Source organism: Vipera berus (genome assembly GCF_964194415.1).
Source record: "Vipera berus genome assembly, chromosome: 2".
Taxonomy (NCBI): domain Eukaryota; kingdom Metazoa; phylum Chordata; class Lepidosauria; order Squamata; family Viperidae; genus Vipera; species Vipera berus.
Genome location: NC_138203.1, coordinates 122,036,553 through 122,050,115, shown reverse-complemented (window position 1 = coordinate 122,050,115; position 13,563 = coordinate 122,036,553). Strand labels below are relative to the sequence as shown.

The 13,563-nt window shown below is 43.2% G+C and overlaps 1 protein-coding gene across 1 annotated transcript in view; it reads right to left on the bottom strand.

The window, feature by feature from the left end:
• Positions 1-13,563, bottom strand: part of L1CAM (L1 cell adhesion molecule) — a gene marked incomplete at its 5' end in the record, with an annotated part of 118,254 nt that overhangs the window by 23,246 nt on the left and 81,445 nt on the right. The window contains 3 exons of the mRNA XM_081318930.1: positions 9,973-10,137; positions 10,953-11,075; positions 12,976-13,146. Coding sequence (XP_081175056.1) covers positions 9,973-10,137; positions 10,953-11,075; positions 12,976-13,146 — 459 coding nt within the window. The remainder of the gene's footprint in view (positions 1-9,972; positions 10,138-10,952; positions 11,076-12,975; positions 13,147-13,563) is intronic.

Sequence of the window (13,563 nt, the reverse complement as noted above, 5' to 3'; positions counted from 1 at the left end):
ACAGGGGGGAGCCCCTAAGACGGTCATCCCGGACTCATAGGCCACCCGCCTATCTCGCTGACAATGTGCAGTCATGAGGGGAGGCTGAAGGGCATGGTACCACGACATGTCATTGTCAAGATGTTGTTACTGTCTTGAAGTATTGTTGCTTGTTGTTCTCTGTATCAAAATCATTGTTCATTCTTTTAGGAGGAAGGGGTGTTATGTATGGGTTTAAAGAAGCACCCTTAAGCAGCGGCATAGCCGATACCACCAGGTGGCGCTGTACCGAAACTGCTGTGGCTGGGATCAGCTTTTGGTGGGAAACGGAGGTTTAAACTGATTGGTTGGGTGGGTACCTGGCCAGGTATATAAAGGGTACAGGTAACCCCTATTCCCCAACTCAGTTCTCCCACCAATAAAGTGCTGCTATGCTGAACTCATCTGCCTGCGTCTTTCCTGCGTTCCTGAACCCACTATGTAATAATACTGGCTGGTGGGAGAATATTGGGGACTCCTCCTCCTCCTCCTCTTCCCCGATTGAGGGATAAAAACCCCATCTTCTTTCTGCATCTCTTAAGGGAGATGATTGCACACTGATGTCTACATCAGATTGATCCTTGTGAAAAAAAACTTGCTTATTTCTAAAATGGAAGTGGAATATTAAGGGAAGTTTTAAAAGATAAGTTAAACTTAATATGTAGGGTACAATGTTCATATTCATACTTGAAAAAAATCCCACCATTTTGGGTGGGAGGAGGAAGGGTTATATGTTACTAATATTGATTACTTCCCTGATATAATCCTTGGTGGGAGGGGAAACAGAAAACATTTGCAGCTTGTTTTAACTGAGTCACTGGTTTAAAAAGAACATCTTTGTCAATTTTTCCCAGGAGCATACATGATATGATCCTGCAGCCTGTGAAACAGTATAGTTCAGGATCTCCCCATCTAACCCACAAGCCTCTGCTGCCAGGGCCCATCCCCTTCCCATCCTCTTCCCATCCCCTCCACTACCTGGCCATTTCTTCCTGCTCACAATCCTGTTTGCAAATCTATCTGCCTGCTCAGTTGAGTAGTCTGAGAGAGCCTACAAAGAGCTGTTGGGGAGCCCCTGCAGCACTGTCTCCTGTCCTTTATAGAGAACCAGAAACAGCTGACTTGTGAGAAAAAGTTGCTATGGATGCTTTGCAGCCCTTTCCACTCAAAATTGTTCATGTTTCAAGCTGAACTGGAGAACAGGAGCTTCCCTATTTCTGCCTTTCATGGTTCACAAAAAGTAGCCATCAATCCACTCAGCAGGATTTTCAGTGGTCACTTGGTCAAACCAGATTTTTCCCTTTAGCAACTCCTAGAAATATTGCTGGATCAGAGGAACTTCTGAGAAGCCACTCAGAACTAAGTCAAACATTCCACTGTGGTGGAAATTAATTGGAAGGACTTTACCCCTCTTTTCAGTTAGAATTGTTCTTTTCTAAACACTTTTTCCCTGAAGAGATATGTTCTAAAAAGGTTCTTTGTTGGCCCTTCCTCCAAACTGCTAATTAAGTTCCCCTTTCTCCCGCACACTGAATGTAGAATTTGGAAATATCGTTTCATCTCTTTGGATGCTTTCACATTGCCATAATTATAGAATAAGGCGCTTCCACCTCTATTATTTTCATCACTTCCATTCCTCAATCCCCCAAAGCATTTGAAGCTTTCAGACTATCCAGAGTGATTATCTTCACTTATGCTGATGCTGCAGAGTGAGAAAATAAGGAACCAATCAGCGTTTCCCCTCCAACTGATCAGTTGGAAAATTGCAACATTTTCACCATCATTTCGCCCAAACTCTTCAGCACATTGAGCCCTTCATGAAGTTTCAGATTGTCCATCAACTCCCAAACATTTAGTATATATGAAAATAATTTAATAATATCTTAACTAATAGTACTACAAAGAATAATCATAATTATTGTGTAGTGGGTTCTGGACCACATGGACCGCATGGAAGACGCCAGGCAGATGAGTGTAACATGTCAGCTTTTTATTTGTAGCAAGACTGATCTGAACAATAGGGATGACTGACTCCTTATATAGCTGGCCAGGTATACCCAAAACCAATCCCTTTATCTGAATTTCCCACCATCCGTGGGCCAACCAATCCTGTTGCAGTACAGCACCACCTGGTGGTGTCAATGGCCACTGCTGCTATCATGGTCACCCATCTATATACATAACACACCTTCCCCCAGAAGAACAAACAATAAACAACAACACAAAATGAATACACTGTTGTACTGGTTCTTTTGAGACACCTCGTGAATCTCCCCCCTCATGACCTTACATAGTCCTCTAGATACGTGGGTGGCTTATGAGTCCTGAATGACCGTCTCATATTTGCTCCCCGACTTGGTCAGTAGAGTCATTAGTTGAGTCCTGGCCCTGGGCCCTAACAAGCACATTGTCATGTAGGGCCTGTGCCTGTTGTTGCTCAGCCCTGCCACAACTCTCTGGCAACTGTTCAATGACTGTGAGATCCTCCTCCTTTTCTGGACCCATTGTTGACAGTTGATGGGGTTGGTCAGTTTGTGACTTTTCAGGAGCCTGCTTCCTCAATTGGTCTATGTGTTGTCTGACCTGGTGGCCTCCCTCCACCTCTACAATGTATGACAAAGGTCCCGTTTTGTCAACCACCACCCCCTGAATCCACACATGCCCCGGCCCATAGTTCCTAGCCCAAACCATTTCACCAATGTTTATTTCCCTGGTGGGTTTTGGTTGTTCTGTCTCTGCGGCCACTCTGTCGGGGTGGAGTCTGTCAAACTTAGTGATAAGCCGTCTTCCCCAACGTAGTTCTGCAGGACTCTTGCCAGTGGTTGTGCTTGGTGTGGTGTGTTGTGCCAGAAGGAATTGAGCCAACCTTTGGTGCCAGTCTTGACTGATGATGAGTCTCAACGCGTCCTTAGTCATTCTTACCATGTGTTCTGCTTGTTCATTGGACGACGGGTGGAAAGGTGCGGATGTGACGTGCCTAATCAAGTTGGCCCTGGTAAAAGCCTGGAAATCAGCAAATGTGAATTGTGGGCCGTTATCGGAGACTAACACATCAGGCAGGCCATGCGTGGCAAATAGTCCCCTGAGCACCTGGACAGTCTTTGCTGTGGTCATACTCGTAACCGGGACTACCTCTAGCCATTTGGAGTAGCTATCTACCACCACCAAAAACAGTTGTCCATGAAATGGTCCAGCATAATCGATGTGTACCCTGGACCAGGGAGTGTGTGTTACTTCCCACTTGTGTACAGGGACGTGCGGTTGCTCTGGCCTGGACCTTTGGCAAATGTAGCACCCTGCTACTTGTTCCTCTATAACTTTATCCAGGCCAGGCCACCACACGTAACTTTGTGCTAATGCCTTCATCCTGACTATGCCTGGATGTCCTTCATGTAGCAACTGCAAAACCCTCTTCCTCAATTTCTCTGGAATAATGACCCTGCTACCCCACAATAGGCACCCCTTATGAGAAGACAATTCATGTCTCCTCGTGAAGTATGCCTGGAACTCCGGGCCTGGACTCTTCTCTTGCCACCCTGAGACTACCCATGTTAAGACCCTGCTCAGGACCCTGTCTGCTGTGGTACCGGCAGCAATGTCCTTAGCCTGGAGAGGGCACTCTGGTAGATCTTGGATAGCCAGTATTTGTTCGGCCGGAGCAGGATCAGGCTTGGTCATGTTTAAAGGCAACCTACTTAATGCATCTGCATGGCCCATGTCCTTTCCTGGTTTGTGGACCAGTTTGCATGTGTACGCAGATAGAAATATGGACCACCTTAGCATCCTCGGGGATAGGATTTGTGGTGTTTGTTTATCTGTCGTGAACAACCCCAACAGAGGTTTGTGATCCGTGAAAATAGTGAATTCCCTGCCATACAGGTAGTCATGAAATTTCTTGACTCCCGATACTATTGCCAGGGCCTCCTTATCAATTTGAGCGTAATTTCTTTCTGCCCTGGACAGTGTTTGGGAGTAATAAGCAATAGGCCTCTGCTCCCCATTTTCCTCTATGTGACTCAGAACAGCGCCCGCGCCATAAGGGGATGCATCACATGCGATGCAGATGGGCTTATTTTCTATAAAATGTGTGACAGTTGAATTACTGGACAAAAGTTGTTTTAAATTTTTGAAACTGTGTTCATGGACCATGGTCCAATTCCATGGGGTTTTCTTGTCTAACAATCTGTGTAAAGGCTCAGCAATTGCTGCTTTGTGGGGCAAGAAAGCATGATAAAAATTAAGTAATCCCAGAAAAGCTTGCAATTCAGCCTTGTTTTTAGGGGTAGGAGCCATTTTAATTGCTCTTACCTTAGTATCAGTTGGGTGAATTCCTTTGGCATCAATTCTGAACCCTAAGAATTCAGTGGATGCCACTCCAATGCTGCACTTTTCCTTTTTTTAGTTTGAGCCTTGTAGAGCGGAATCTGTTTAAAACAGCCTGCAGCCTGTCAGCCAAGATCTCCTCAGACTCCCCAGCAATCAGGACATCATCAAAGTAAGGGCATACTCCAGGTATGCCCTTCAGAGTCTTTTCCATCACCTCTTGAAAAATTCCAGGAGCTACAGACACCAAAGCAAATGGTTAACTCTGAAAGCTCCTCTGTGTGTTACAATTGTCTGAGCGTCAGCCGTCTCCTTGGTAACCGGGAGCTGCTGATACGCTTGCGCAAGATCTAACTTGGCAAAGATGGCGCTGCCCTGGACTGCAGAGAGGATGTGCTGGATCGTCAGGACCGGGTAAGCATGCGGATTTAAGGCCCGGTTCACCGTGGCCTTATAATCTGCACAAATTCTAACTTCCCCGTTAGCCTTTAGTAGGGTAACTATGGGGGTCTCCCAATCTCCCCCCTCCACGGGCTCTAACACCCCTTGTTTAACTAACTTATCCAATTCGCTTTCAATCTTATGCTTGAGCGCGAATGGGACTCTACAGGGCTTAATTCATACTGGCAATACATTGGGGGTTTAGCTTAAATTTAATAGGGGGGCCTGTGTATTTGCCGAGTTTGCCATCGAATATGTCTGCAAACGTTTTGCAGACAGATTCGAGGCTTTTTGGCTGGGTATTATGGATCCCTGAGATCCCAATGCCCAAAGCCTCAAACCAATTCTGCCCCACTAAACTAGTCCTCTGTCCCTCAGTTACCAGTACGTCCAAAGGACCCTTGAATTCCTTAAACTCCACTAGCATGGTGGCCTCCCCCTTGATTTTAATAGGGGCGTGCTGGAAATCGGACAACTGTATGCTGGTGGGTTTCAATGGAACCCACCACTTGCTCCAGCCACAAATCACTTTAAAAGCCTCATAAGAAATTATTGAGACTGCGGAACTGGAATCGAGCTCCATCTTGCAAGGTACACCTTGCAGATGGACCTCTAGTTTAATTTTTGGGGTGAGCAAACGGTGGATTTCCATGTGAGACACGGTCTTCCTGCTCTCACAACAATTAGGAGGTGTGCGCTGGGGGGGCTCAGTACCTTTTAGCGCCGCATCCAAAGACTGAAGTTCATGCAGGCTGTCCCGGTTGCGATTCAGGCAGACGGCTTGGATGTGTCCCGTCTTGCCGCAGGAACGACACTTTGTGGTTCGGAACTTGCAGGTCACTCTCAGGTGATTCCCTCCGCAGCTGGCACATTTTTGGGTGTTTTCTCTGCAGCTGCTGCAGCTGCAACCATGCATTTGTTGGTCTTTGTGGTCTTCCGCTGGCTTCCATCATTATCGCGCCGCGTTAGGTGTTTCCCTAGCCTTTGAAGTACGGCATCAATTTCTTCCTCTTCGACTGCTTCCCCGCTTCTGCCGTATGCAGCACTCTCCTGGTGGACTGTACCTCCTGAGCTGCTGCTGGGTCGGTGTGTGGGCTGGTCTGAGCCGCTGGATGCCTCGTGGGCCATTACCTCGTCCAGGAGCTCTTGCAGACTCATGGACGGTTTTGCGAGTATTTTTTGACGCAGCCGGTTGTCCCTTAGTCCTAACACGATCTGGTCACGTATTCTGTCCTCAAGATTGGGAAACTTTCAAAGACGGTTGGCTTGTCTCACGGCCACAATGTATTTAGCCATCGCTTCGCCTGGTAACTGCATCCGCTGGGTGAAATGGAACCGCCAGAACATTTCAGACCTCTTTGGCATAAAATGCCCACTTAGTTTGTCCATGAGGTTCTTGTACGAAACAGCTGTGATGTGCGCCGGTGAACACAACGCGACAGCCACATCGTATACGTCCGGCCCACTGAGGCACAACAAGGCTGCTGCTTTAAACCGGTCTTCCGTGATCCGGTTAACCAGTAGGTACCCTTCAACCTGTCCCAGATGCGACTCCCAGCGCTCGGGCTGGCTGACGTCGAATTCATGGATCTGGCCAAGTTTTGCCATGCTGTGTCCGATCCGGTGGATACTGCTTCGTTAGAATGGATTTAGGGAGAGGTATCTTTTTCCTCGGTCCCTAGTGACCTCAGCTAGTGCATCAGCTAGTGATTTCAGCTCTGAATGAAGCAGCATCCCACCCTCATCGCCACTATTGTGTAGTGGGTTCTGGACCGCATGGACTGCATGGAAGACGCCAGGCAGATGAGTGTAGCATGTCAGCTCTTTATTTGTAGCAAGACTGAACTGAATAATAGGGCTGACTGACCCCTTATATACCTGGCCAGGTATACCCAAAACCAATCCCTTTATCTGAATATCTCGCCATCCGTGGGCCAACCAATCCTGTTGCAGTACAGCGCCACCTGGTGGTATCAGTGGCCACTGCTGCTATCATGGTCACCCATTTATATACATAACAATAATAATAACAACAGCTTCTTGGATAGTCCCATTGACCTTTCAGGGTCGATACAGTATTGACCGTTCTGGTTACCCTAATCTAGCTAGTGCCTGGATGGCCTGTAAATTATGACACCTTCTGAAGTTTACACAACAATAAACTTCCTGTTCTCTACAAAAGGAAAAAACTGAATCACTACTCCTTTCACCCAGCAACTATTTCCCCCAAAATATGAGCAATGAGTTAAAGGTTGCCTGCCTATAAAGAGACCATACTATGTGTATATGAATGCCTATTGAAACCTATGGTAATGTCATGATAAGAGTAGTCTTGCTAGCAGACACTTTTCTGAAGTACTAATCCTGTGAAATTGTCTAAGTTCCTCTAGATAATTAGCAGGTCACTCTGCAGATAGGTTTGCTTGGGGGATATCTAGTATTAGAGATGAATTCAGGAAGAAGGAGGAGGAGGAAAAGGAGAAACACTTTCCCCACACAGGAAGGCAGCTTATCCACCAGGCACTGAGTTTCACAGATCAAACGCAGAGCAATGTCTGTTGTGCCCAGCCAAGCTGGTAGAAAACTGACTGGGCTGCAGAGTGTTTTTGTTGTTTATTTATTTTGGGTTGGGGTTTTGTGTTTTTTTGGAAACATCAAGACATGGTGCCAGTGCCAGAACAGCACCAATGCCACATATGGAGGGACTCTGCAGTTAGAAAAGCAATCCAAAAATTATCAAATGCAATCTCATTTAGTGGCGCTAAAAAGTCCTGTAAAAAAGCTCAATCCGCTTATTGCTAATTTCCTAGGTGGTGTACAATTATAAGACTTTAAAGTAAATTAAAACAAAACAGCACAGAATAGAAACTAAGCCAAACTAACAGGAAAGGTTAAGCAGGGTAAAGTTTTGGGGGGAAAAACTGTCCATTTACTTACCTACCCATGTTTTCCCCAAAATAAGACCCTTATATTAATTTTTGCTCCAAAAGGTGCATTAGGGCTTATTTTCTGGTTAAATCTTATTTTTGGAGAAATATGGTACTAAATACATTCATCTGGCTGATGATCTTAACTGGGGCTTATTTTGGGGGTGGGTTGTATATTACGAGTATCCTGAAAAATCATGCTAGGGCTTGTTTTCTGGTTGGGACTTATTTTGGGGAAAACATGGTATTTATTTTATAAATGTATATCTCATCACTTATGTACATGGTGACCAAGTGGCTTACAAAAAAATCAAAATACAATCACCTACTCCCCACCCTGAAATGTATGCCATGAAAACCCATGGAAATGCGTTAGACTCCAAGAGCAACTACTCGACGTAGCAGCTCAAAAGCAACTAAGCAACTCAAGAGCATAAAATAATTTTTATCTAGTATCTAAAAAGTAGTTAAACAGCCTGCAAGAAAAATCTACCAGTTTGTCCCCTTCCCATAGCTTGGATCATAGAGTAAGCAAGGGAAATGCCAATAAGAAATGGACCCTTTCTGAATATTTCTCCCCTTCACAAACAACAACAAAACACCATGGTTTAAGCCACAACAAGCCTATTATGCTCTATTCTTGTCATACTCAGGTCTTCCTAAAATTCATTTACCAGCTCTATTCTATGACATAAAAGGAAAGAAGTGGCTTTCTTGTCTTTGTTGCTATGACATTTAAAATGTTGCAAGATAGTCACTAACTCCCTGCTTTCTTCATCTTTTCCAAAGCCTAATGCATTTCAAGGGTCTCTTTCAACTTCTCGCTTCCCAACAGTAAGAAAATGGAAGATGTTTTTTTTTCTTCCAAAATGCTGGTTTTCTTTTCTTTAAAATGACACATCGAATAAAACAACTATAAATAATAAATTACAAAATGTATTAAAATGCCTGAGACATCAGGAAGGAGGCAATCTTTAGCACTGACATAAGGCAATTACAAATATATATATTTGCAAAAAAAAAACCAACCTGATAGGTTGAAAAATACTAGCAATGAATGGAATAAAAAAAAACCTAGAACCTTTCACAAATAATTTACATTTAAAGTGGAAATGTTGTCTTAAGATTTCCTTAAATAAATACAATAATGAAGTAACTAGGATTTTTTAAAATCCAATTTCACTTTTCAAAGAAGAGGTATTATTCTCTGAGCCAGGTAAATACAGCTATGAACTTTCCTAATAATAGAAGCATAAAGAGTACATTAACAGCCCCCCCCCAAATGAAAGCTACTAAAGATACAAATCAAAAGGTATTGGGCTTCTTTCCAATCTTTTTCATCTTAATACATTTTTGAAGGAAAAAAATAGAAATATTGAGAAAGCATATGCAAATTGCAGATGGTGGTCCAAAAGGGAATAGAATGCATAAGAGTTATGCTTTAGGTTAGGGCAGGGGTAGGCAACCTCGGCTCTTTTATGACTCAAGGACTTCAACTCCCAGAATTCCTGAGTCAGCTATGCTGACTCAGGAATTCTGGGAGTTGAAGTCCTTGAGTCATAAAAGAGCCGAGGTTGCCTACCCCTGGGTTAGGGCATTGACAGAGGAAGGGCATAGGGCACCCCTAGGCCACTTTGACTGATGGTGCCACCTGCTGCTAATGCAAAGATTGCATTTTAAGAATTATTCAGAAGGAGATTGGCAACAACACCCTTACTTTTGCCTTGCCCTAAAACCGGACCTGCCTTATTGTATTTGTGATAGGCAAAATCTGAGGGAGGACAAAATAAGTGCTTCTGCCAACACTTGAACTTTTTGCATGTAATGTTCCAAAAGGAAATAAAAAAGCGGGGGGGGGCACAAATCAGTGATTCCAATGAAGAACCGCTTAGCTAATTGTGTAAGAGATCAGATGTGTTTCTGTCTACAAAGTGCAAAGAGGGGAAAAAATAGCGCTTAGAGGAATGTGGCCATTAATAAAACTGGGGAAGTAGAAAGAATCATACGAAGGACGGAGTTTGTAATCTAGATCCACATTAAACTGTGGATAAAATTGTTATTCCAATATAAATGAACTCATGCCCTGACTAGAGTTAACTATCCTCCAACTTTTCATCCTATTCTGGCCAAATAAGTTAATTAAGGAAACAACAAACAAGTAATTTTAAAAAAACAGATGAATTTTGAGCGTTTCTAGATTAATAATTAGTAAATAATTAATAATTATGTTTTGGATGATTCCTGGTTCTCCAATATAACTTACCCACACCACTGGTCTCCACATCCGACTCCCAAATGATTTGAACATCCCCAGTTCGGTGTACTTTCACCAGTTGAACACGATACTGCTTGCCTGGCTGCAAATCTGGAATGCTGTATGAGCCTTGGCCTGATCTGGCCTTTCCTACATCATGCCACTGTCCTATGTCTGTTTGAAATAGAGGGAGAGACAGAAAGATTGTGGCTGAGTTCCCCACTCTGCTGAACCAAAAGAACGTGTTGCCTTTGATTGTACTCTAGTGGGAATCCAGACAGGTGTAATTTATTGTTGTCATGGATTAATACCCCATTCTTCATTATTTTTCACCGACCGGTAGCTGATGGACTCCTACTGATTGAAAATCACTTATTTCCTCATAAGGAAACTAGGAATTTACAAAAAGAGGCCTTCAAAAGGAAGAAACTTGTCCCCTTCCAGCTGGCAACCACTTGCACATCACTGATTTCCCAACGTATAAAATTAGCAATTTCAATAAATCTGATGGCCAGGCAGAGAGAATTCCTCATCCCTCCCAGATGATTGGAAAGAGGGAAGAAAAGAACAGTAAGAAGAGACCTGATGGATCAGGTCATACAGTAGATCCATTTAGTCCAGCATTCAACGTTGGAATTGAATGGAAGATTTGGAAAGCTCACACATTTGAAGACCTGAATAGAATGAAAAGTCTGTGTGTGTGTGTGTGTGTGTGTGTGTGTTCGTGCGCGCACGCGCGCACGCTTATACATGAAGCAACAGTGTATGCAAGGCAAAATGGGTGTAGGAAGAGAGTAGTAGAAAGTATATGGTATGAGATGTTAGTGAAAGAGGATTTTGTAGGGAGCATGTATATATGAACAAATATAGCTCCTAAGACAATAATGAGTGCTCTACAGAGCTTTTCATCCTAAAAGATGCTTACCCATGGCTGAGGTAGGAACATGAAGACTATACAAGAAAGAGGATATCCACATCCCTCCTCTTACCTGTTTTGCTCATAAGACGGACTGCAAACTCCACATCTCGCTGGTTCTGACGTGGGATCCAGATGATGGTGGTGAAGTTTTCTCCTGTCTCGCCCAAACTGATGTTTACAAAAGACAAGTTCACTGGGCATAGAGGCAGGGAGAAAATGAGAGAGAAAAGTATTAATATCACTATGTCTTCACTGGAGAATCTACAAGTCCCACCACTGTAGGCTTCAGAGCAAACAGCAAGGTCATTAAGACCTCAGAAAAACTGCCAGGTTAACTATATTTCCAGTGTGGGAATTGGGACATACTAATCTAATTTCTGTGGCAGCAATATAAAACTAGTTGGCCAATGCAGTCCATGGCCTATCAGGTTCTGTCGCAGTTTCTCATTCATGCCTGCCTCTGCTTAGTTTCTCAGGCCAGACAAAATCGGGCATCTGGGGAGGAAAAATCCCTAGAAAGGAGCTTTTTAAAAGTAAAGGGGGAAAAAGTAAAGAAGCTGAGATCAAAAAAAGGACTTCCCCACCCTGAAGGAGCTCCTGTAGTGCAGCTGCAACTGCACAAAAGAGTCCCTCTGAATATTAATTTTTTTAGCTAAAAAAAAATCAGGGTTTTTACATTGTGTGTGTCTAATGGTTACTCTCTCCATAAGTTCCAATTATGTTGCCAACACAACCTGATACCCGGCTGCTATAGTTTCTTGTTTTCAAGTTGCTTTACACATGTGGACCATCCACTGTGACATCTGATACCTCGGTATCGTCGAGTTATCATGTTATTCCCTTCTGGGTGAGCAGCATTATGTATAGCACAGTAAAGGAATAAGTAAAAGTAAAATAAAGAAATTAGAAGGTGAGATAAAGAAAAATATCAGGAAACATACCTACAACATCAAAACCATTCAACATATTTCTCCATATTTTTATATCAAGGTAAACCAATCCTTCCTTCTACAGTGTCCATACACTGCTTCATACATTGCCTATTCTTTATGTGTGGCCTTTTCTCTTTTTCAACATCTCAACAACTCCATACAGTCATGATTTTCTTGGTCTTCTTCTTCACCACTTCACTCTTCCAAATGTTGTTGTACAATTCAACACTCCCTCCCTCTACATGACCAAACCACCTGAAAGTCTGTACTGCCATTTTATTTTGAAATCCTTCCACATTCATTCACCACTCATTCATTCTTGGCCCTATCTCTTCTTATTTGACCACACACTAAGTAGCTAATTCTATTGTATTCAATTTACTTTCTTGCTTCTTTTGAATACCAACTCTCGCCTCTGTATAACAAAGTAGGCAGAACACACTCAGCAGTCATTTTTACAGCTGAAAGTAGCGCAAAATCAAATGAATTGTGGCAAGAAAGGCACAGGCTAAGCGTGTGAATAATCTGAGTAGAGATGTACTCTATGGAAATATCATGGACCAGTTAGGGTCTACAGGGAGTCCTTAACTTATGAACACAATTGGGGCCAGAATCTCCATCAACAGGGCAGTCATAAAGCGAATCATTACATGACTGGACTCAACTTTATGACCATTCTTAACATGGTTGGTAATGAATCACCATGATTGTTAAATGAACCATGCAGTCATTAAGCAAATCCAGCTTCCCCAATGGGCCACAGGTCACAATTACAAAGCCGCAGGATGCCGCAGCTGGCTGTAAAGGTGAGCTGGCTGCCAAGTGCCCAAAATTGTAATCACATGACTGCTGGAATAGTGTGATGGTTGTAAGTGTGACTAAAGGTCATACAGCCATGGATGTTCTGGAGGTGACTTCAGGTCAGTCACAGTCTCTCATCCCAGCTTACTTCACAGAGTTATTGTAGGTGAAAATTGAAACAGGGAGCACTATGTTTTCAACATGAGCTTCAGAACAAAAGGCAGGGAGCAAACCAAACAGTAAATAATAATAATAATAAAGTGTATTTAAACTCAGCACACTAACCATGGTTTCTAGGTGAATGTTGTAGGAAATATCTTCTCTAAGATTAGCAGGAAATATTTTTAAGGCTTCACATACCTGACTCATGCATTGTATATTCCTCAAGTAAGGATACTTCTCCTCGACCCTCTTTGGTTTCTGCCCACAAGGAGAATTTATAGGGAGTGTGGGGATCAAGGTCACTGAGATTGAGGCTTAACTGGGTGGCTGGGATATGGATGTTGCCAATGTCCATCTCTGTCTGATTGGCTAGGCACAAGATGGCAGAAGAGTAACAGGTTAATTATCAGAAAATAATGCCATTGTCATCCAACCTGCTGTCCATATGTGATGGGTTTCATTTTGCAGAAACTTGTCAGCTTGGAGAAGGTGGGTATAATGCCAGAAAATGCAAATCCTGTTGTTGAGTTGGCAATGCTCAACAAGCACAAAACAGATAAGAAGGAACCATGCATTAAGGGAGGGAAGAGGGCAGAGATATTAAAAATGGAATTTAATTTCTAGCATATTGTGACAAGAATCAATGAATGTTAGCTAGTGATTCTTGCCACCTATGCTAGAAATCAGATTCCATTTTTAATATGTCTCCCATCTTGAGTCTCTTTAAGTCCCTTCAGATTCATCAGAAACATGATTATCTACCACTGAAACCAAAGGAATGGAAGA